The sequence below is a fragment of the Amblyomma maculatum genome, chromosome 4 (genome assembly GCF_055883805.1).
Source record: "Amblyomma maculatum isolate TAMU_Amacu chromosome 4, ASM5588380v1, whole genome shotgun sequence".
Taxonomy (NCBI): domain Eukaryota; kingdom Metazoa; phylum Arthropoda; class Arachnida; order Ixodida; family Ixodidae; genus Amblyomma; species Amblyomma maculatum.
The window spans coordinates 12868328-12891631 of NC_139347.1; the positions used below are offsets into that span (position 1 = coordinate 12868328).

General features: G+C 45.6%; 2 protein-coding genes across 2 annotated transcripts in view; both read left to right on the forward strand.

Annotated features, from left to right (window-relative positions):
• IntS9 (integrator complex subunit 9) overlaps window positions 1-23304 on the forward strand; it is a 46354-nt gene continuing 23050 nt past the window's right edge. The window contains exons 1-10 of the mRNA XM_084600748.1: window positions 1-411; window positions 526-653; window positions 6185-6248; window positions 6320-6382; window positions 8119-8258; window positions 13779-13862; window positions 13985-14105; window positions 15539-15628; window positions 15946-16102; window positions 16738-16918. Coding sequence (XP_084456874.1) covers window positions 403-411; window positions 526-653; window positions 6185-6248; window positions 6320-6382; window positions 8119-8258; window positions 13779-13862; window positions 13985-14105; window positions 15539-15628; window positions 15946-16102; window positions 16738-16918 — 1037 coding nt within the window. The 5' untranslated portion in view covers window positions 1-402. The remainder of the gene's footprint in view (window positions 412-525; window positions 654-6184; window positions 6249-6319; window positions 6383-8118; window positions 8259-13778; window positions 13863-13984; window positions 14106-15538; window positions 15629-15945; window positions 16103-16737; window positions 16919-23304) is intronic.
• Window positions 19705-20580, forward strand: LOC146190311 (uncharacterized; the record flags this gene model as incomplete). The annotated part of the gene is made up of 1 exon (XM_084599705.1): window positions 19705-20580. A coding segment is annotated over exon 1 (876 nt), but the record flags the coding sequence as incomplete, so codon positions are not given.

The window sequence follows — 23304 nt, forward strand, 5'->3', positions numbered from 1 at the left end:
GAGCGTGCGACGCGGGATCTACCTTGGCGACGCCACCTTAGCGACGCAGACGCTAGCCGACGCCGCAAAAAGCTTTTGTATGAAAAAAAAAAAAAAGTTTGCCATTCAACAGAAACAGGCTTGCGTCTCATAGACGCTTATTTTGCAGCTTCTATTTCGCCTAGTGCGCAACCGTTTCGTTGCCATGTTGCGTTCTTGAAAGGCGCCCGCTTTGGTGTGTCCGCGTTAGACACTTCAGCATTTTATTCGCGTTCAGCACCACTCGTAACGTTGACGACTTAAAACACGGCTAGTATCTCGTAATGATTCGAGGCATGAAACTATCTTTCTCATATGTGCGCCACCTTATGCCATATTGATTGATGCCAGGTATCGGATCAGTTTCGCGTCTGCGTCATTGCAATGAAGCTTGTGAGTATATCGCTCGTCTCGACTCTGTTTTGTTGCGAAAAAGTTTGCTTTCGCGTTCTGATCACCGTATGGCCATGGTACATTGACCTTGGTATGGCTCCGATTCTGTTGCAGTTCTGTCTGAGCAGCAATCCTAACAAGCCATGCAGCGTGCTGAAGTTCAAGAACACACTCATCATGTTCGACTGCGGTCTGGACGCCACGTCCGTGCTTGGCTTTTTGCCTCTACCTCTTGTCCTCAGGTGCTAAACGCCTCGTGGTATTTCTGTTAAGCGATATTCCTGATCACAAAAAAAAAAAAAAAAAAAAAAAAAAAAAACTGTCATCCTGTCAGCTGTCGTCTAATTTTAACACCGCATGGCCGAAAATGCCATCGTGCCACATTGAGAGCTGCCACCACTGCATGTCATTTGCTGAATCACTTATCAGGGGAAGCGTTCGTTTTCTTCCGATTTGTATAAATTAAGCGATGGGCTACTGTTTATGAACAAAGCGCACATTCGTTTGTTGCTGGCACACATCAACACATGACAAACGCAATTGCACAATGAATATATCCGGGGATTGCATGATGCTGGAGTGCGACCGCTACTTGCGCGCATGTATGTACTGCCTATAGTATTTCTGTTGAGGTCTAATCCTCAGGCTACTGATTTAGATTTAATTTCTGTGCAATCATTGGCTGTGCACCCGCAATCAAATGTTTATGGAAAGAAATACTAAGGAAAGTACTCAGTTCACTTGCCCTCTTTGCATGCAGTCTGAAATAGAGTTACGCAGCTTAAATGGCAGTTACAGTGCGGTGTACAACCTCAAGTGATTTACCTTGTAAGCAAGGAACGCAAAATTACATTTTGCAAACTTATGGGGACAGGTGAACATGCATATTTAGCTTTCTCTCTGAAGTCAACCTTCAGTCTACATTTTCATATTACTCACAGTACAACTTATGACAGGTTGATCTTAATAGCCGGCTGTTGAGACCTCCATCACTTAAACCTTCAAGTGTACAAGCCAATGTCCTATTCACTGTGCACCCAGCACCGTCTGAATTTGAGGTCCGCATTTATTAAAAACAGCTCATTGCCTTATGTTTTTCTGTGCCAGCATTACTCTGCTATCTCTGGGTTTAGGCAGAGGGACTGCAGTGTGCTGTAGCTGCAGTAACTGCCATAATTTACTGGGTGATATACTGAAGACCAGGGTGTTGAACTGGAACTAGAACTAAACCGAACCCAAATTTCTTCCGCCATCTTGAAGCTGAACCTGAAACGGAACAAATAGGAAGAACCGTTCCGAACAGGTTCGCAGCATGGTTCCGACGCACATTTGTTGGCAACTTAACTTCATTATTTTTTTTCTTTTATTGGTGCTTGTAAAGCACTTTTCTCGCTTACTTCCATAGTACCACTGCACACCGCAAACATAGCAACCATACTGAAAAATTATCCCTTGCAAAAAGATAACAAGAACAAAGGAAAATATATTGCCATATGCATAGTACCAATCTCTGGTGTCAGGCTATAGTTTCATCCCAAACACGAGTGGCCGCTGCACTGGAGAAAGTTGCACCACTCGAGAGCCTAGCTTCCTAGACAGCGAAATAATACCATATAATCTGTAAGTTGAGTTACATAGTTAGGTAAATATATATAACCATGTACAACTCGTAAACGAAATGACGAATCTGTGAAAACATTTCAAGCGAATCATTTATTTTCTTATTATTTGACGACGTCGCAATGAGCTATGTGACATGTGCATGGCTACTGTATGCAATGCAACGTCAGCAGATGCAATTTGGTTGGCCGAGACTTCAGAATGATAAGCTGACGCCGATGATGGGAAGGCCGCATTGGGAAGCAATTTACCGGTCTGTACTTGAGTTGTATATGAACATAGCACAAAGATAATTCCTTAAGTCCATTTCCCCTTTTGTCATTTCTTCCTTTTGTCATTTCTTCCTTTTGTCATTTCTTCCTTTTGTCATTTCTTCCTTTTGTTCCTGTTGATTTGGTGGTGTTGGTGAAGCTTTATTTCCAGCGGGTGCAGAGGAGCGACCCGAATGGCCGCCCCCTGTTAAACCACGGCCACTATCCCTTGGGCAGCAGCGGAGTTTTCAGTCAGCTGGATAAGCTTGATCTGTGTTCCCGTGTACGGCATGAGCAGTAGAGCCTCCCAGTGAGATGGCTCGCGGGTAGGGACTGTGGGCAGTTCCAGGTCATATGATTTAAACGTGCTTTGGCATCACAATTTTTGTATTTATCTGAATAAATTTCTTCTGAATGTAGGCAGCATTATTGGGGATTTGGATAGGTGTTAGTTTGAAGTTTACGCATTTAGAGAGCGTTTTGCCTGCAGGTATGACACTGAGTCTGGCAACCTTGTAATGTTGCAGAATTCCTTGAGCACTGGTGGCAGGGACGTCTGGACGATAAATTCTTGTGAACAATGCACTGGCGTTGTATAAAACGTTTGTTTTAGGCCTGATCCAGAACCCACTGGGATCACCCGTTGTAAAGGGTTTGGGCCACATAGTCATCATCATCATCCCCTATAATCTGGAGGAAGAAAAAAAAAACTCGGGAGAGATCCTGACGTCACTCTTTTGAAGCTGGCAGGGCCGCTCCACGACCGGAAGTTGCAATATCTCTTCTTCCCCTTTACCCTCTTGCATTTTCTCTCTCCGCGACGCTCATGTACCTCAGGCCATTAGCAACGCTGTTGCTAATGGCCCAACTTTGCTAACCCTAAATTTTGATGTCACTTCCGCCACACTTTCTCCAATGCATTGGGAATAACAACAGCCTCTCCATAGTTGTTTCCTTCCTGTAAGCCCTATAAGAAGACAACCTGTCCTTGCCGCAGTATATAGCAGTGGGCGGGCTGCACAACCCAGCTCGGCAGGAAATTTCTCAATCTAGGTTACGGGCCGCCTGATTACGAGCATGGGAGGAATGAGCAGGCGTCCAGTTTAAGTAAATGCACCATGGGGGCTGAGAATTTTTGCATAATACATGCTGATTGTCGGGAGATTCTTCCGAATGTGTAATTATGTATCGCTTAGTATATAAGAGAAATGCGCAAAACTTCAATAGGACACAGGAAGAAACACACAAAACAGTTCAGTCCTGTTGAAGTTTTGCGCATTTCTCTTATATACTATGCAGAACCAACTAGCCCGACGACACGCTCTTCTGAAATGTATCGCTTGTTTTGATTCGCTAACTATGGTTTCTGCCGAGGATACTGTTATGGCTAGAGCAATGGCTGCTTCTTCTCCAATATTTGTGTCTTGAATAGGCACAGTGCCCACACTTATGACTGTACCATGTTCTGTGGTGACCACAGCTACCATCTTTCCGTTCAAGGAATCTGGTGCATCGACATACGCTACAGACGTATCATTAAGAAAACGTTTGACCATAGACTCTCTGCATGATGTTCAGCGTGGAAATCTGGGTGTATGTTCCGAGGTATCGGTTGGAAGACCAAAAGCTCTCGCATATGTTTGGGAAGGTCAGTTGCCAGTCCGCTTTGTTCGTGATTTATGCCAGGGTGGACAGAATGTATCTGCTAGTTTATGTGCCTGGTAGCCGTTCGTATTGCGAGATGGTGACTGCTTCAATAATCTCACTTAGGGTGTTGTGAACACCGAGGCCTAAGACTCTGTCGCTGTGTGATTGGGAAGCCAGCTGCTTGTTTGACGCATTTTCTGATTACTGCCTCCACTTTCTCTTTTTCAGCTGACTTAAGATGTAAGGTCATAGGTAGGCTATGCGACTGATCACAAAGGCTTCTACTAAGCGGAGAGTATTCTCTTCCCTGAAGCCGAAGTGACGGTTATTAATGCGGCGAGTGAGTCGCATAATTTGAACACGGCTTCAAAAGCTTCAAGGAACTTCGCAGCAAATTATGCCACTCATCAGCTGCATTATCATAGCGATGTCTGCTTGTTTTATTTTCCTTGGCAAGTTAAACTATTCGAGGAGTGATGCTCCGAAATTTAAATGTGATGAGGGGGGGGGAGCAGAAAACTGAGTGAAATTACTGTTAGGAGTAGTAATTCACAAGCTCTATTTGGAGTGCTATAGTTTTGGCCCGTACAACTATGGTGTCGAAAAAAATCAATGTGTTAGATCGCTTTATCCACCATCACTGATGTGAATACCCAAGACAGTCTAGAAAGTTGGCAGAGAAAGCTAGAAGTGCAATACTGAGAGAAAGGTTAACTAATGAGTAGCCTGGTATGGGTTGCACTGTGATGAGGGAGGTCGGGACAAAAACAAAAACCTTGAAAAGCAGGGGGAGGGGCGTGGGCCAGCGGACAGAAGGAACCTGCAACTAGGCCCCAAGGAAAAAAAGCAGAGGGAATGGCAGTAATTGTGCAATTGGTGAACTGCAGCATGAAAAACTGAAAGAAAGAAAGAAAAGCTGGTGCGGCGGTGGGAAGAGGCTAGCTTGAAGAAGCAGTACAGGAAGTAAAAAAAAAAAAAGAAGAAAGGGTAAATAAAGCCTCCCTTCCAATACTTGCAAAACAGAGGGTCCCTGAAACTGCCCCTGTTATAGTTAAGCTTTTTGTTGTTTTTTTTCTGGGCCTATTTAAACCGGTTTGGCAGGGTCAAATCAATTAGAACCAGAACGGAATGCGTCTCCACCGAACCTGATAAAAATTCCAGTCCCTACTCAAGACCCAGAAATAAAGATGCTTTGACAGACTCATATTCCTCCTCTAAAATTCATTCTGTTGTCTAATAATGAAAGCAAATAAAAGAAGAAAGCGGCAACCACATTTCCTACACTGTAAAATCTGGTTATTTCAGACTCGATGGAAAATGCTCAAATTTTCCGAAAATTCATCTTATCGAATGGTTCTAAGTATATTACAAAAAACTGTTTGCATTGCAGCATGCTTCAAGAGCTGAGGAAGAACTTAAATGCAAGAGAGAAAAATATGAGTAAGCATAAGAACAGTGTGACGCCACCCTGAAATAAATCTTAAGGTCCAGTGACGCACACTGCAGTGTCTGAAATGGTGTGACTGGCCCCACCGCAGTCAAAGAAGGTTGTTGGCTGTGGACGTGTGATTGAAGAGGTGGGCTGTCTGCCAGAGAGTTGGGCAGCAAAAGCACTGTCGCCTGCCATGGGGTGGCAGCCCTCAACCCTGTACCCTGAACAGAGCATATAAGTAACACAGTAGTTAGTAACAACCTCTGTGTAACTAATGGCTGTTGCGTACTTGTGGCATAACTTGAGCCAGAGATGGATAAAATCAAGTGTAGACAAGCTTTATTCAGAATAGTATTATCAGCCAAGTTAATGAGGTGAAGGCCAAATCAGTAACGGGTAGATTGTTGGGGACTGGATGCAAATTTTACATACAAATCTGGGTGTAAGAAAAGGGGCAAAGAAAGCACATCCTAATTAGTATGAATTGGTCACATCTCAATTTACATTGTTGGATCGGTACAGGTGGCCGAGACAGCAAGCTACAAGAGCTGAAATTAGCAGCTGTTGATTTTTAGGTAATGTCCTTGTGCCCACCTGTAGTTCTGCTGTTATGCAATTGTTTCCTCTCGAACGCATTGCTTGGTCTGCTAAGCTGTGCACTGCCCATGAGCTATACGTAACTTATATGCCAACTGTTCAAAAGTTTTGTTAGCTCAGCACAGGTGCCAAAAAATAGTTACACACGAGGGAGGCTAATTAAGCCAGTGTTTGTCTACATGTTGCTCAGGGTATTTATTTTTTTTTTACCCCCTTTTCATTTCAGCACACGGCTCTCAAACTTGCCCCTGTGGACTCCAAGAGAGGCCGGTGATGCCCAGTTGGAAGGAGTATGCTTATCTTGGCTTTGTCTTAAAATTTTTTTTTGCTACTTGCAGACTTGGCTTTGTTATTTTTGCAGGAATTCAAGGAGGCAAACGGACGTGTGTTTGTTGACAGTGCCCCCGAGTTCTGCCTTCCAGAGGTGAGGACATTGTTCCCCGTTACAAACATGCGAGGTGCTTATGACAAATTAAATGTTAAATATTGAAAAAAAAAAAAAAAAAACTTCATGTAAACTGCTTGAAAAGTCAGTGCACCTAAATTGTATTAAATATTTCCCTGTGCCTCATGTCTTGCTAGCCACAATCGTACATAGAAAAGTGAGAGAGGACTTGCTTTGCACTTGCTGCAGAGATTAACATTCTGTTATGTACCCATAGCTGTGGCTGAGTAACTGTGTCCTTCATCTGCAGAACAAAAAGCTTGATCCTGGCTCTGATGGCTGCATTTCTATTGAGGTGGAATGTATAAATGCCCCTGTGCAGAGATTTCAGTGCACGCTAATCCTGTGATGGTCACACACTGAATGTGCTTGATAGTTGTTTCGAACCTTCAGAATTCCCATGCGTCTAGCACCTATGTTGCAGAAATGCAAAATACTTGTGCATTTGTTGGGGAGGTAGTGGTTACTGTGAAATTTAAATTTGCAACTTAGTGAATTCCTAAGAAGGACAAAACTGCGCCTTTGTACTCGGGCACATACAGTTGATTATTAACAACATTGTCATTTTGTTGCATACAGATGCAGAAGTATTGGCATTGCAATTTTTTACAGTTTTGCTTATAGGAGTAGCTCCTACAGTGAATGCAAATTCAGCAGGCTTCCTTCATCTATGACAGTTGACACTTCTGCCTTGCTTTCAAAAATATTGTTACGTGGTGGCATGATAAGCGATGGAACATGGCGACACAACAGAAACAGAATGATGTGATGACATGGTGATGAAGTATGCTTTAATGTCCAGCGGGCCTAGCGCGAGCACTCTGCCGCGCACCACTGCCCGCTTTGTCGTCTTCATAGCATGACCTGGGGCCACTGAGCGATCGTCCCGATCAATTGCTTATAATCCAGTGCATGATGTGACAAATAAACACAGGCGGAGGACTCGGAGATGAAATACTTGCCACCACAATGATTGTGAGATAGATGAATGCTTGCCTCGGAGAATAAGGTCCAATTTTCACCATTTGCCAAAGGCCAAGGCCCCTGGACACACTGGACGACTTGGACGGGGGTGCTGTCTTCGCTCGAGTAGTTGTGAGGGCGCTTCGTCGTGAGGTCGGTCGGGTTGGCTTTGGGCTTTTGCTAGTCATCGTGTGTTGTTGTCAGGACTGGGGACGGGACTAGGGAGAGTGGCTGGTTGGGTCTGAGCAGAAAGGGCTGGGGCGGAGCTGTGCGGCAATCTTCACGGAGTTTTGGCCGACGGTCCCGGCTTACAGATGGTGTCGATGCTCCAATGCGAGCATGAGGATGACCCACACCTCCAACCAAATGTTACGTGGTGGCATGACAAGCGATGGTACACGGCGACACAACAGAAACAGAACGACATGATGACATGACGATAAAATATGCTTTAATGGCCAGCGAGCCTAGCGCGAGCACTCCGTCCCGCACCACTGCCCGCTTCGTCGTCTTCATAGCAATCTGTAAATAAATGCAGTTTGTGCATCCCTATGAGGATTTATAAATTTATTGCTAACATGAATGAAATCTATAGTTGTTTCTGCCCACTGTGCGGTTAAGAAGGACCTGAGGTAAAAAAATTGACCTGTAACAGCATGTCTCATAGCCTGTGTGTAGCTTTAGGATGTCAAACTTCATGCACCTTATCCCACTGCTTCCAAAAAAATTAGATGTCTGGCATCTTGTTTCAGACGGGTCTCGTTGACTTTGCCGACATTGATGTCATCCTCATCTCTAATTACCAGTCCATGCTGGCACTTCCCTACGTAACTGAACGAACTGGCTTCAAGGGAACAATTTACATGACTGAGCCTACACTTCTTATTGGAAGGTAAGGGAACAAAGGCGAGTGCTTTGACTTTCAGTCCTTCTGTGATAGATTGCTGTGATTGATCGCTGTTTGTTCCAAGACTGGCAACATTTAGGATAATTGCGCTTGTCTTTTGTGGACAGGTAAGGGCTCACTTTCAGCCCTTCCTTCTGTAAAATAGAGGAATGGAGGGGTACCTTTAATAATAGAGCTTTAGTCCTACGTCTGTAAGCATACGCAAAGTCCTTGCCTACGTAAGTGGGCTGTGGGCTGCTTACTGTGCATGCATTATACACAGCCCGAGTATTGCATATTGCATATAGTACATTGCATGCATACGCTGAAGTTCTGACCTCTGCGTGCGTTCTTTAAACCATCTGCATGTTGCTCTCGCTGGGAAGAAGAAAGCACTAGGCACGTTTGGCTACGGCCGCATGCTAAGCAACAGACCCGCAGCACAGTCGCTTCTTTTGATTTCAGATGATTTGGTGTTTCGTGAAAAGTAAACACTTTCAATTTATTTGTTGCTCAGCCGTAGAGAGCGCAAATCATATGTGCCTTATTATGCGACGCACACGTTGTTTTCTATTGAGGCGCTGCGCGAACACTGCAAGTTCTTGCTTCAGTAAAAGGACGAGTTGAGCTAGTTGGTATATAGACAAAAAACAGCGCAACAGCAGAGATGGGAGAAGACGGGACCAGCGGGAGGACACCAGAAAGTTCTTGCTGGTGTTTTGCTGGTGTGCTTAGTTACCAGTATTGCTAAAACCTGAGGCAGTAAGTACCAAGTTTCTTATATGTCTTACCCCTATAACTTACTGTACTAATTTGTTCACCTTTAAAGCTGCCCATTTAAATTATGTACCACGTTATTTATACAAGGGCTATTTGTCTCGCTTAATATGGACTGATGCATCGCTCGAAGCATTTGAAACTTTTTTTCGGTCCAACGGATTGCTTCTTGGAATTCAAATTTTGCACGGAGGTTGTATTAATTGTTAATTTTCCTGTTAACTATGTTTGGAGGGGGTACCAGTTGTCCAATTCGATCAAAGTTATTCGTTAAATTCTCATCATGTGCAACTACGATGAACGAAAGCAGCACTCTTGCAGCACTAACACGATCTCATGCTCATTGGAAAAACGAAGAAGTGACTGAGTTTCTGACTGAAAAAAATCGCTTTTTGGATGGGCGTGAGATGGCGCTACACAGGCCACTGCGCTAGTGTGCCTCGATGCCTTTCGCCTCCACTTTCAAGGTGAGGACGCCCTTTATACCACCCCGTGCTGCCGTTTTTCTCTCCCGGTGGCATGTTGGGTCCTACTCATCAGTTGCGTGCAGCGAGCAATACTTGTGGTAGGGATTCTCCGCAATTGTGCGGGGATTGAAATAATGCAAATGAACTGGAAAAAGATGGCATTTTTTATTTGCTCTTGGCAGTAATGTTCTCGCAGTTTCAAGAGTGATCTTTACATTATGCAGCGGTCATAGTTGGCTTGATAAATTCAGCACAAACATGCTGCATTTCTTGTTCGAGCACGAGGAGTTTTCACAACGCCACGATCGTGTTTCTTCAATGTGCCAACAGCACGGAAGGTGATCTAGCTTACAAATGTAACTATCTTGGCGCAGTTTAAATTTTTCCGCCGTTCATTCAGATCCCTTCCCTGCGTTTCATTATAGTATAATATCTGAGGTATATTCAATGCAGCAAATGTAATTTGTTCTTCCAAGCCATCCTTCTCCGGTGTGGACAGCAGAGGACAAATCTGAATCCAGGGGGTCATATTTTCCCAAGTTCTTTTAGTCACCTTTTCGAAACAATATCTTGCAGACGGATGAGTTTCATCCGAATGGGGATGCTTGGTCGTGAATTTGTGGTACGATGACTTGAGGGATTGTAATTGCTATGTTGCCTTTTCTAGGATAAATTTAAATAAAGTATTATTTTTCTTTTTATAAATAGCTGATGTACATGAGCCCAACAAAATATAGGCGGTGTTCGAGAAAATTATTCGAGAAAAAAAAGCTAGTTTTTAGAAGGAAACGCGTGACTAGTTTTGTCCTTTCTTCATCTGCGTTTTTGCATTTTCCCTCTAAAAGGCTAACCAGGCTTGAATTTTCTTGAGTTAATGGAAACGTATCTAATGATAAAGAAAACCACTGAAGGCGACCGGGTTACGAACAAACCTGACAAAATAACTCCCTGATTGCTACACTTTCTGAATATTGTTGCCGTGGCTGTGCTCAATTACTTGCAAATATCAGAAGGAAGCAGGAAAACTTGCCACCTATGTAGCTCGTGCGGAACCGTCCGCTCTTGCTCTTTATTATTATCTTCCGCTATCTCTTTTGTACTGAAATGGGTAACGGGAGATTACTTTTACCTACTGGTATCATTAGAATAGGTAGAGTGAGAAAATCGAATGTAGCAGAAGTGCACGAAATTCAGTGACGAGTGCTTCAGGTACACACTTCATAGCGAAAGCCTCTATTAAGCCTCATCGTTGTCGATAGAAGGTTGTCAGCAGAGGTGTCACGCTTTTGAGAGCTTAAGTTAAAAACAAATTAATAAGCCCTGTCTCCACCGGGACTCGAACCTCCATTCTTTGAAACGCTCTTCATAATTCTCCTTGTCTGCCGTGAGGGTGGTAGCGCAATTTTTGCATGTGACAGATACTGTGCCGTTCCTTTCCTGTAAACGAATTATAAAACGCTGGGGAACTTTTATGCGTTCAATGAAATGCTGGTTGCTTTTGACAAGGGGTGCGCGATGTACCGGCACGACAGGCCATGATGTCACCAGGCGATTCATGCATATATTTATTTATTTAAAATACCCTCAGGGCCATACGGCATTATGAAGGTGACCTCGCCGGGCGTCCGATCCAGTCGTTTGTGCGGCGCCTTTAATTTACCACTTCCTCTAACGCCACACTGCACAGCAAACAGAAGCAGACTCAGATGTCTTGGAGGCGTTAGTACAGCAGTCATCAGCGGCGCTTGAAATTGATTTACAGGATAGAAAAGGTGCAGTATCTGTTACAATTTTTCGCGTACACATGTACCACGCTGTAAAGGAAGGGAAGAAGTTGGGAGTGAAAGAAGAAAGGGAGATAGAAGTGTAGTAGTGGAGAGCTATGATCCACCGCGCTATAATGGCTTATAATGGCTATAAGTGCCCTCTTGAATCTTTTTAATGCGGACATTTTACCGGAAAGTGCCTTCTTCGTCAGGTTACTGAAGAAAGCCTCGGTAAATATAGGTGTTGCGTAGCATAGCACGTTAGATCTTTACCTCCCCTTGGAGCCATCATTTCAGCTAAAAGCGCAAGTTCACAGAGCGCCGGTTAAAGCGACGAAAATATGACGAATAAAGAGATGGAAAATGACAAATTCGTGGGAACGTCTTTACCAACAACTTCTCACCTCACCTATGCTTGACAACTGCGAGATAATGACATGTTTTCGAGCCTACTCATCAAGACACGTGACTCAGGTCTTGTGGACGAAACAGGAGACTTCTGATAGCCTTGTACAGAAAGTGCAGCTCAGAACGAGGAATTTTGTTTGTGTAGGTATGCTGGAGGGCAGAAAGAAGCGAAACATCAGCTGAAGTTACATTACACTTAGCCACAGATGACCATCACACATTTCATAAATAAAAGACTTAAATACTTAAAAAATATATTACTACTATTTTGATATTCCAACATGCATGCTATACGCGGGATCTCCAGAATGTTCCTGTCCATATCTCAAACTATACCTGAAACCTTCTCGAGAGAGAGCTCCTGTCGCTATCTCAAAATATTCTTGAAACAGCTTTCTTACATACTGACTACTCTTGTTACACTACAAAAAGACATTCATGCTAAGTTCCAAGGAATCGAAATTTGGCTATCTCAGGTGAACAAACTGCGACGGGGTATGCTACGCGTATCAGAATGTAAAGACTGTTCTCGAGGCAAAGAACTTGTGGGCAGATGACCAACAAGATATGACAAAATTTAATGCAATTAACTTCATTTCACAGCTACGACACTCTCAGAACATCGAATTTTCAGGAATTCGCACGATAGTGGTAGTTTTATCATTGCGCTCAATGTTTTCGAGTGAGCAAGTGGGACCCAACATGCCGCTGGTGAGAGCAGTGTCTCGACCCTGAAAGTGGAGGTGAAAGGCACCGGGGTACCCTACACTGCGCTTGCCGCGTCAGCTTTCAGACTCCTGCGTTCGTGGGGGTTTGCGCCCGACTAAAACGGCTTTCTGCGGCATGTACGCGACCATGCTCTAGCGTTCCGCAAAGTATGTGGGCTGTGCATACGTAGTGCTCACTACGCAGTACTAAAACTCTAATACCTTTACAGACGAGGTCACTTCCTACATGGCAGCACTTTTCATCTCATCAGCACAAGCACTCTAACCATAGACAAGTCAATCAATGACTTTCATAACCTTCTCACAGTGTGCATATTACTAGAGGCCCTACACTGCTTCTGCTACACACATTTAGTTTCGTTGTCTCGACCTGCCATGGATAATATTTATTTTTGTGCTCACAGTGATTTCCCTGAAGTGCCTGCACATCATCTCAGTTTATGGTGAGAAGTGGGAGTTCATGTTAAATCACCTACGAGTCTGTGTTGAGAAGTGCAGCTTGGTGTTCGTTGTGTAGGTTGCACCTGCATGACTAGCCTTGCTGCTCTACCAGTTGCATGACATTTGCAGAGCACAAGCAGCGCACTTTATTTCTTGTCATCAAAGGGACAATTAGGACAACTAGTTTCTGCTATCAGTTAAACATCTGTGCTGTGTTTCTCACTGGGATTTGTCAAGTTTTGGTTTGATTTGCTTTGATTTGCTGGGTTTAACGTCCAAAGTGACTCGGGCTATGAGAGACGCCATAGTGGAGGACTCTGGAATTTCGGCCACTTGGCGTTCTTTAACATGTACTGACATTGCACAGCACGCGGGTGCCTTGCTTTTCGCCTCCATCGAAAAGCAGCTGCCGAGGCCGGGATTCCATCCTACATCCTTGGGCACAGTAGTTGGGTGCCATAACCATGTTTTGTCAAGTTCGTCCGGCAAACCAAATGCACACTTCTTGCTGACAAACTTACACTTAAAAATTTTCCCACTGCCCTATTTAAAAGCTTGTGGCATCTACACTGAAAAGCATCGATGATGCCCAACCTCTGAGATCTGAAAAAAAAAAAAAAGAAAGAAAAAAAAACATATCAGTGCATTGCAGTTCACTTTTCCAAATTGGCTACTGGTGGCAGCACCTGCATTTCATTTTTCTAGCCCTTTTTTTTTTTCTTTTCATTTTACAAATCATTCATTTTTAGAAAACGCAGCGTCGCTGTCTTCACAATGTAGTAATATTCTATGATTACTGCCTAACTTACTTCTCCACAATTGTTCTCTTAATGCTAGTATGTAATGCTGAATGGGCCCCCTAAATTGGTGTTTCCTTCTGCTGGATTCGACACAGACTGCAGCCTTTCTTCTCTTTGTTGCCTCATTTGCAATGTACAGGCAATTTATGGAAGAGCTTGTCACCTACATTGAAAGAACTCCAAAGCCGAGAACAGCCACCAAGTGGAAGCAGCAAGCACTCAAGTGAGTTGCTACATCCTCTGGAGCTTTGTTCATATTGCGTGTATGAGTGTGCATGCGCACACGTGTCTGCACGTTTATGCTTTCCGTTGCGTAATGTTTTTCTTCCTATTCTTTCCCACCAGGTTTCTACAGCTTCCCTCGCTTGACTTGGGGAAGCCAAGGTCCTGGCGCCAGCTCTACAGCATGCATGATGTGAACAGCAGCCTTTCCAAGGTCAAGGTGGTTGGATTTGCCGAAAAAGTGGTGAGAGCGCAGATGCTTGCATTTCTGCCAGCATAAGGCAGCATGAGGCCTTTTCAAACTGCACTACCAAAGAAAAGGCGAAAAATTGCTTTAAAGGGACAGAACACTGGAATTTAGGTCTCAAATTTGTTTTGCTGCAATGGAAAAATTGACGTCTAAAATGTTCGATTCCATAGCGGTTTTGGTACTAGCGCTGTACAAAAGTTTTATCGAGAATTTTTCGATCAGTGCATGCGCCCGTTTTTATGCAGTCTGATGCTGGAAACCGTGAGCAGCGACCGCGATGACGACCGGTGGTCGACAAAGTACCGAAAACAAGTATAAATTTTACTCGCCAGACAGTAATTAGGCATTTTTTTGCTTAGAGTAACGTCCTATTTAGTTTCACATTCAAGGCTGTTACGGCACAATAACGCACGCCTCGTCGATGAAAGTTTCTGTGGGCACTATCACCGCTTCATTCACTGAATTCCAAACACTGTGGCGCCATCTAGTGGCAAAACCTAAAAGCATCCCTCTCGCGGTGCGAAAGGAGGGATGGTTTTTATTTAAGGACGCAGTGTATAGAGCGCAAAATATAATAAATTATGACAAGCACTCCCAGAAGAAAAAATAAAAGTGTGCAATCGCGAAAAGCAGCGATATGTTGCTGACATGTCACGTGGAGTACTGCACCGAAAGTTATAAGGTTTCTCCGCTAGATAGCGCCTCAGTTGTTTCTATGCGAGTTTCAATGGCAAATTAAAATTGTAAAGCCTCTTTTCTTTGATATTGTAGTGCTCGATCTGTACGATATGAGGCAAGGTCTTTTCATCTCCATCATAATCTCATGACATATTTTGCCAGTGTTCTGTCCCTTTAAGATGCTCAGGAAATTGGTCTTAGACCAGAACTATGGTCTAACTGAAGTTGCTTCACCCTGCAGCTGTGTATGGATATGCTAGACTAGCTTTCAAGAGTGACAGTGGTCAGAAGAATAAAAAAATGATGGCGGCTCAACTTGGCTAAGCCTTCAAAGCTACCAAATCGCAAAGTCCGACTTGGAAGTTCTCATCACTGATGCGCCGGCTGCAAACCGTATGATGGGATCGGTGATTCAGCGCATCTTCTTGGTGTCTTCCGAATCTTGCTCCATTATAGGCTTCTTTTCCCTCTTCTCTCTTCTCTTCTTCCCTTCTTCTGTGGCTCGGAATAACTAGTTGTTATGGTTATGGCGCATGCGACTGGTTGTGGTGCGTGCGACTACCGAAGCTTACCTGAAATGGGCCGCTGACTAGCCTAAGTATGCATAGCTTTCGCTACAAAAAAACTTTATTCGAGAACCCATAGACTTACTCTGATGTGAAATGAGTTTTTCCTGTGCGCAGAGGGGCTACAGTCTTCGGTATTGTTGCTCTTGGCAGTTTCTCCTATTTCCTTTTCTGCCTTTTCAGGATGTCTTCGGAATGGTTCAAGTCTCTGCAGTCAGCTCTGGTTACTGCTTGGGAAGCTGCAACTGGATTGTCACGGCAGATCACGAAAAGGTAGAGAGCTCACTAAATATTAGTTAGTTTTCTCATTCAGCCTCAAGGCTTTCATCTTTCCTTTTGTTTTTCTTTACCTCATTCTCAGCAACCATTACACACAGAAGCCATGCAGATCCATTGCACACTAAGCACGGTACTGGTCATAGCACATAAGAGACCCTCCTGAAAACTAGTTAAAGGTGTCTCCGTCTTAAGCAGGGACCTATTTAGTCCAGCAAGCTCAGGGTGGTCTCAGGGACCTCGCCATATGGTCCATCAACAAGTTTCTCTGCACGCAACGATTGACATCGAGCTCCTCTCTTGCCTTGGTGCAGATTGTGTACATGTCTGGTTCATCGACGCTGACAACCCACCCCAAGCCCATTGAGCACGCACCTTTGCGAAATGCTGACGCTCTCATTCTGACCAGCCTGACTCAGACACCACTGGCGAATCCAGACACCATGCTTGGAGAGTTTTGCATCACAGTGGGTGAGGGCACAATGGTTCTGCTTCCATCATTTGTGAATGTGAGATGACCACAGCAGCTGAACATTTTTCTTGTTTGATCTTTATAGCATGTTTTTCACCTAACATACATTTTGGATAATATTTGTTTCTAGTTTTGCAATAGTACATTTGTGGACTTCTGAAATGCTGCTGTAGTCCTTATAAGGCAAGAACAGGGGCTTGCTTGCATCTTGCAGGTATTGCTTTAAACTGAATAAAATACAAGACGGGCAGGAAACGACATACAGACAAGTTCGTCTATATGCGGTTCCTTGCATGTCCTATGTTTTGTTCATGATGCCCCCAAGAGTCTATGCCATTATTTTTGTCCTTGCCAGTTTTTGATGGGTGCTTTACTTGGAGGGCTGTTTGTGCACTGTGGGTGTTTTGTAGCTCTGTTTTGCTGTATTTTCTCATTAGAAGCTTAGAGTTGAGCCCCTGCTGAGCAGGGGGGCACATTGCTGGCAGGACTGCATTTTATGCATTAATAATGAAAGAACTGAATATTATGTCACTTGGCATAGTAGCTCGTACATAAGCAAAAGAGTTAATGCTAGGTTGTGGCATTTCAGAGGTGCTCTTGCTCCATGCTTCCGCTCTTCCCTGTGTTCTTGCAGCCATGACAGTGAAAATGGGTGGCAATGTGCTTATCCCGTGCTACCCTTCGGGCGTGACCTATGATCTCTTTGAGTGCCTGTCTGGTCACCTGGAGACCACCGGACAGGTCAACGTGCCCATGTACTTCTTGTCACCCGTAGCCGAGAACTCTCTTGCCTACTCATCTATACTTGCCGAATGGTGAGTGCCTCATTACTCACCAGACAGATCATGTCCTGTTTGCTACAAATCCTCACCTTACTATATTCTTCCAGCCGGTCATAAGCAGCACCTTTGGCACTACTACAGATCTGATTGGCTTTTGTCTCACCTTGACTCAGTCACTGCGGCATTTCGCTACTGTGCGTGGTGTCACAGGTTCGGGCCTGACCATAGCAAGCACATCTCAGTGGAAGCAGGAGCTGTGCTGAGATGTTCTGAGCATCATGTGCTGAGGTTTTGATGAAAAGAGGACTTTTCCCCTCTCTCCACTCTACCAGCTGCAGACAGTGGAAGGTGACAATTAATTTAAGTACAGTACAGCCTCGTTAATTCGAAGTCATCGGGACCGCGAGAAATCTTCGAATTAAGCGGGTTTTCGAATTAACCGAACACACCAAGAAATAAGACTTAGGCAAAAAAATTTGTTGCAGGAACGTGTTACCTTTATTCGACATATTTTGAATTACCTACTACTGAAAGTAATCAGAGATGCTGGTTTGCCGCGTCCGGTAGTTTGCGGCTCCTAAGGTCATGCTCTCGAGTTGGTCAAATAGACGAAACATCTCTGAACTTCCACCGCGGCACTCAATAAAACTGCGGATAACGTTCAGCGATCCGATAACTTCATCAAGAGCAGGTGCTCGGGGAGGCTCGTCGGTGTCGTCGTCGCTATCGTCGCTGTCATCGCGCATGTTCGTACCAGCAGTGATCTCACTCTCCAAGTCAGAGTAGCCAGTCTGCTCTTCGCTCTCAATGTTGATATACTCGGCGAAGCCGACTGCGTTGGACTCATCCTCTGCGCAGAGAGCATTGATGCGGTCGCAATACTCTGCTCCTTCTTCGTCTTGCCTGCGCTCTTGCCTGCGTCCTGGATCAAGCAGAACTTCTGCTGCAGCGTTAAAGTCTTGTACTTTGGCATTTCTGCACTGCTACGGTCACAAAGCTAGCACTTCTGCACAGTCCCGCCCAAAAAAACTGCACAGTAGCCGACCCCTAACCACAGCGCACAACACAAAGAAATGGCGCAGGCGAGACCGGCGCGGTGGTGGTGGTGGCGTACTTGCAGCGTCGGAGGCACGGGGGAAGAGTGGGCGAAGCACACCAAGGGATGGAGTGGGGGCGAGGTCACGTGATAAAAACCGGTATGCCCGCTGTGTTGCAGTGAAGCACGTCTTCTCCTCTGCAGGCGCGTGTTTCGGCGGTGCGCGAGGCGCACTGTGGACCGATTTTTGTGCAGAGAGTGCTCCGGCTGGGGCGCTTCGCCTATAAATCATCACCATTACTATCTGGCTTTGCCTCGCGGCTCCGTAGGGCAGTCGTTTCGCCGGGTTTGCGGCGAAACATGGATCAGGCATTGCCGCATAGCAGTCCAAATTTTCGAATTAACCGGGCTGGCGCAGGCCGCCTGTTCGAATTATCCGGCCAAATTTACATTGGAAAATACGGGACCGCAGAAAACCTTCGAATTATCCGGGATTTCGAATTCATCATCATCATCATCAGCCTGATTATACCCACTGCAGGGCGAAGGCCTCTCCCATATTTCTCCACTTAACCCGGTTCTGTGCTAGCTGCATCCACTTGACCCCTGCGAACTTCTTAATCTCATCCGCCCACCTAACTTTCTGCCGCCCCCTGCTACGCTTTCCTTCCCTTGGAATCCAGTTTGTTACCCTCAGCAACCATCGGTTATCCTCTCTTCGCACTACATGTCCTGCCCATGTCCATTTCTTCTTCTTAATTTCCACTAGAATGTCGGTAACTTGAGTTATTTCTCTGACCTAATCTGCACGCTTCCTATCTCTTAATGTTACCCCTACCATTTTTCGTTCCATAGCCCTCTGGGTTGTCCTCAACTTAAGTAGAACTCTCTTGGTTAGCCTCCACGTTTCAGCCCCATAGGTGAGTACAGGCAAGACGCAACTGTTGTATACTTTCCTCTTGAGCGATACCGGTAAGCTGCTAGTCATAATCTGCGAGTGCTTGCCAAATGCGCTCCATCCCAATCTTATTCTTCTTGTTATTTCCTTTTCATGGTCTGGATCTGCGGTTACTACCTGTCCTAAGTAGACATATTCGCCTACTACTTCCAGTATTTCGCTACCTAATGTAAACTGCTGTTCCTTCCCGAGGCTGTTGAAAATTACCTTAGTCTTCTGCATATTGATTTTCAAGCCTACCTTTCTACTTTTTCTGTCTAGGTCATCAATCATTATTTGCAGTTCATCCCCCGAGTTGCTTAGCAAAGCAGTGTCATCAGCAAATCGCAGATTACTGAGGTATTCTCCATCTACCCTTATCCCTAACTGCTCCCATTCCAAGTCTCTGAATACTTCCTCTAAACAAGCTGTGAATAGTACTGGGGAGATTGTGTCTCCTTGCCTAACACCTTTCTTGATGGGAATTTTGTTGCTTTCTTTATGTAGAACTATGGTTGCTGTGCAGCCACTATATATATCTTCCAGCACTTTCACGTACGGCTCGTCTACCCCCTGATTTCGCAATGCCTGCATCACCGCCGAGGTTTCAACTGAGTCAAATGCTTTTTCGTAATCAATGAATGCTATGTATAAGGGCTGGTTATATTCCGAGCATTTTTCTATCACCTGTTTGATGGTGTGGATATGATCGATAGTAGAGTACCGTTTCCGAAACCCTGCTTGATCCTTTGCTTGATTGCAGTCTAAGGCTGTACTGCGTGAAACTCCTCGCGGCGTGCGTGGAAGCACCGGCGTTCGTGGAGAGCGTTTGGGCGAGGCACAGGGATGGCAACGCTTGGAAGTTTCGACCAGTTCGTCAAGGACGGAGACGAGGATTTTGGGTCCTACGTGGAAAGGTTCGAGCACTTCCTGAAGGCCTCCCAGGTGAGCGACGACCTCAAGGTCTCGATGTTTATTACGGCAATAGGCAAGAGGGCTTACAAGACGCTGAAGACTTTGCTAGAGCCTAAAACGCCAGAGGACAAGACTTATGCGGAACTCGTAGAAGTGCTGGGAAGTCATTTAACCCCAAAGCCCATGGTCATCGCAGAACGATTCAAGTTTAATCGGCGGTACCAGCATCAGGGAGAGTCCATAGCAGCATATGCAGTGGAGTTGAGGCGTTTGGCAGCTTCATGCGAATTCGGGGAATTCCTCGATGAGGCTCTTCGAGACCGCTTTGTAGTGGGCCTCTGCGACAGCGCAACGCAAGCAGAGTTGCTGAAGAGAAGCAAGTTGACGTTTTCGGACGCCTGCGACGTTGCGAAAAGCATCGAGCTAGCGCGGAAGGAAAGTCGGGAATTTCAACCGACCGGGACGCAAGGTACAGTCGACGCCGTACGTCATAAGCCAGGCGGTGGGAAACGCCAGCAGCAGCGTTCAACCGGTGCAGGACTAGCAAGGGACCGAGTGTCTGAATCGCCGGTCTGTTTTTGGTGTGGCTCAGTGCACGAAGCATCGAACTGCAAATTTCGCAAGTATCGTTGTCGTGCATGCAAGCGTTACGGACACTTGGCGAAAATGTGCAAGTTCAAGTCTAGAGACGCGGCTAATTCGGTAGCTGTGGAGGACGCGGATTGTGACCAAGTGTTGTTGTACAATGTCTATTCTTGTGCAGAATGCCCAGGGCATTATGAAATTTGTCTCAAGGTAGCCAAGAAGGATGTTAACATGCAAATAGACACGGGTGCGTCTGTTTCCATTGTGCCAGAAACGCTATACAGGAAATTGTGGCCCAGTCTACCTAAAGAGCCTTGCCACATAAAGCTGAGGACATACGGTGGGTCGCCGCTAACAGTCACAGGGAAGTTGACGGTTCCAGTCGAACATAATGGTCAGTGCAAGCAACTTCCGCTCATTGTCGTTAAAACCGACAACAATAGCGACATTGCGTTGCTAGGGCGTGACTGGCTGGAGGCTCTTAAGCTAGACTGGTCAAGTGTGCATGGCGTGTGTTTAGACAAAGTTGCGGCGCTACTTGAGAAGTACGCAAAGGTCTTCGAGCCCACTCTGGGGCTGATCAAAGGTAGTCCAGTCAGGCTGGTTTTGAAGGAGGGGAGCAACCCCGTATTTTGCAAAGCGCGACAGGTGCCATTTTCTTTGAGGGAAACCGTGTCACTTGAATTGCAGTCTCTTGTGAACAGGGGAGTGTTAGTCCCTGTACAGAAAAGCGACTGGGCGACGCCCCTAGTTGTTGTGCCTAAGGCGAACAACAAAGTCAGAGTGTGTGGGGACTTCAAGGTTACATTGAATCCGCGCCTGCGAACTGACCATTATCCACTTCCCGTGATGGAAGATTTGTTTGCAAAGTTGTCAGGATGCAAGTATTTCACAGTGCTTGATTTGTCGACAGCGTACCAACAGCTGGAACTGCATCCGGAGGCACAATCAATGGTGGTTGTCAATACACACCTGGGGCTTTTCAAGTACACGCGCTTGCCCTATGGCATCACAAGTGCACCTGCTATTTTCCAGTCTGTCATGGATGATGTGTTAAAAGGGCTTGAGCGGGTAAGCTGCTACTTGGATGATGTGCTTATCGCAGGTTCAACATTTGACGAATGTTTTCATCGAGTGGAAAGGGTGTTGGCACGTTTTCTAGAAAGAGGCATGCGATTGCAAAAGGAAAAGTGTAAATTCTTTCAGACATCTGTCCCTTACCTAGGCCACATTCTGGACGACAAGGGCGTTCGGCCATCAGATGAAAAGGTGAAAGCGATAAAAGAGGCACCAAGTCCAAAAGATGCGGCACAGTTGCGAGCTTACCTGGGCTTGATTAACTTCTACGGGAAGTTTGTACCGAACATGTCAGCTAAGCTTAAGCCTCTGTATAATGCTCTAAAAAAAGAAAAGGGATTTCAGTGGTCACAGGAAGCTGAGCAAGCATTTCAAGAAAGTAAGAGCTTGTTGACACAAAGCAATGTGCTGACATACTACGACCAGAAAAAGCCGATAGGACTAGTGTGCGACGCTTCGGCTTACGGCGTAGGAGCCATTCTTTTTCATAAGATTGGAAGCGACGAAAGGCCAATTGCCTATGCTTCCAGAACGTTAAGTAAGGCAGAGCAGGGGTATGCTCACATCGAAAAAGAAGCCTTGGCTGTTGTTTTTGGGCTGAAAAAGTTCCACAAATATCTGTTCGGGCATCGCTTTGAGATTTACTCCGACCATCAGCCATTGGTAGGCTTGCTCGCTCATGGTAAGCCCGTACCAGTGATGACAGCAGCCCGCATGCAGCGCTGGGCTTTACTGCTTGCAGCGTACGATTATCGTTGGGTTTACCGCAAAGGTCGAGAGGTTGGAAATGCTGACGGTTTTTCAAGGTTACCACTTGCAAATCGCAATGATGTCTCGGATTATGCACATTTCTTTTCAGTTGTTGATGAAGTGCCATTGTCTGCTGTTGAAATTCAGAAGTGCACTCGAACTGACAGAGTATTGTCGAAAGTGCTGTGTTATACTATGAGTGGTTGGCCGCCGCATGTTAAAGATGATGAGTTAATGCCTTATTTAATTCGTCGACATGAGCTATCTGTAGATCAGCAGTGTGTTACATGGGGAAATCGAGTGATTATACCTCGTGGGTTGCGCAAACGGGTGTTGCATCTTTTGCACGAAGGACACCCCGGGATGACGCGCATGAAAATGCTCGCCCGTAGCTTTGTGTGGTGGCCTCAGCTCACGGAGGACATTGAGCAGATTGTGAAAAGCTGTGACACGTGTCAGTTAACACAAAATGCTCCGCCACGTACTCCACTGATAACTTGGGGTTGGCCAACTCGCAGATGGCAAAGAATCCATCTGGACTTTGCTTTTACCGATAACCAGTGGCTCCTAGTCCTAGTGGATGTGCATTCCAAGTGGACAGAAGTGTTCGTCATGCCATCCACCTCTACCGAGAAGACCATTGAAAAGCTGCGGAGTGTCTTTGCGGCCTACGGCCTGCCAGAAGAAGTAGTTACGGACAATGGTCCACAGTTCTGTGCCAAGAATTTCGCAGACTTTCTCCGCAGGAATGGGGTGCGGCATACCAGGACGCCACCGTACCACCCCGCATCAAATGGAAGCGCAGAGCGGTATGTACGGACCATTAAGCGGGACCTTTTGCGACAGGTTCTCGACGAGAGAAGAACAGGGATCAAGAAAACCTTGCAACATCGGGTTGACCAATTTCTGTTCACGTACCGAAACACACCAACCGCAACCACGGGGCTGACACCCGCGGAATTGTTTCTGTCATGGAAGCCGCGCACACGCCTGACCTTTCTCCAACCGAACTTGGAAAAACGTATGGACAACAGGTTCTACCAGACGAAAGAGAAGGCTAACGAGAGAGGGCGGTCATGGAGATCATTTGAGGAAGGCGACCATGTGCTCGTCCAAGGA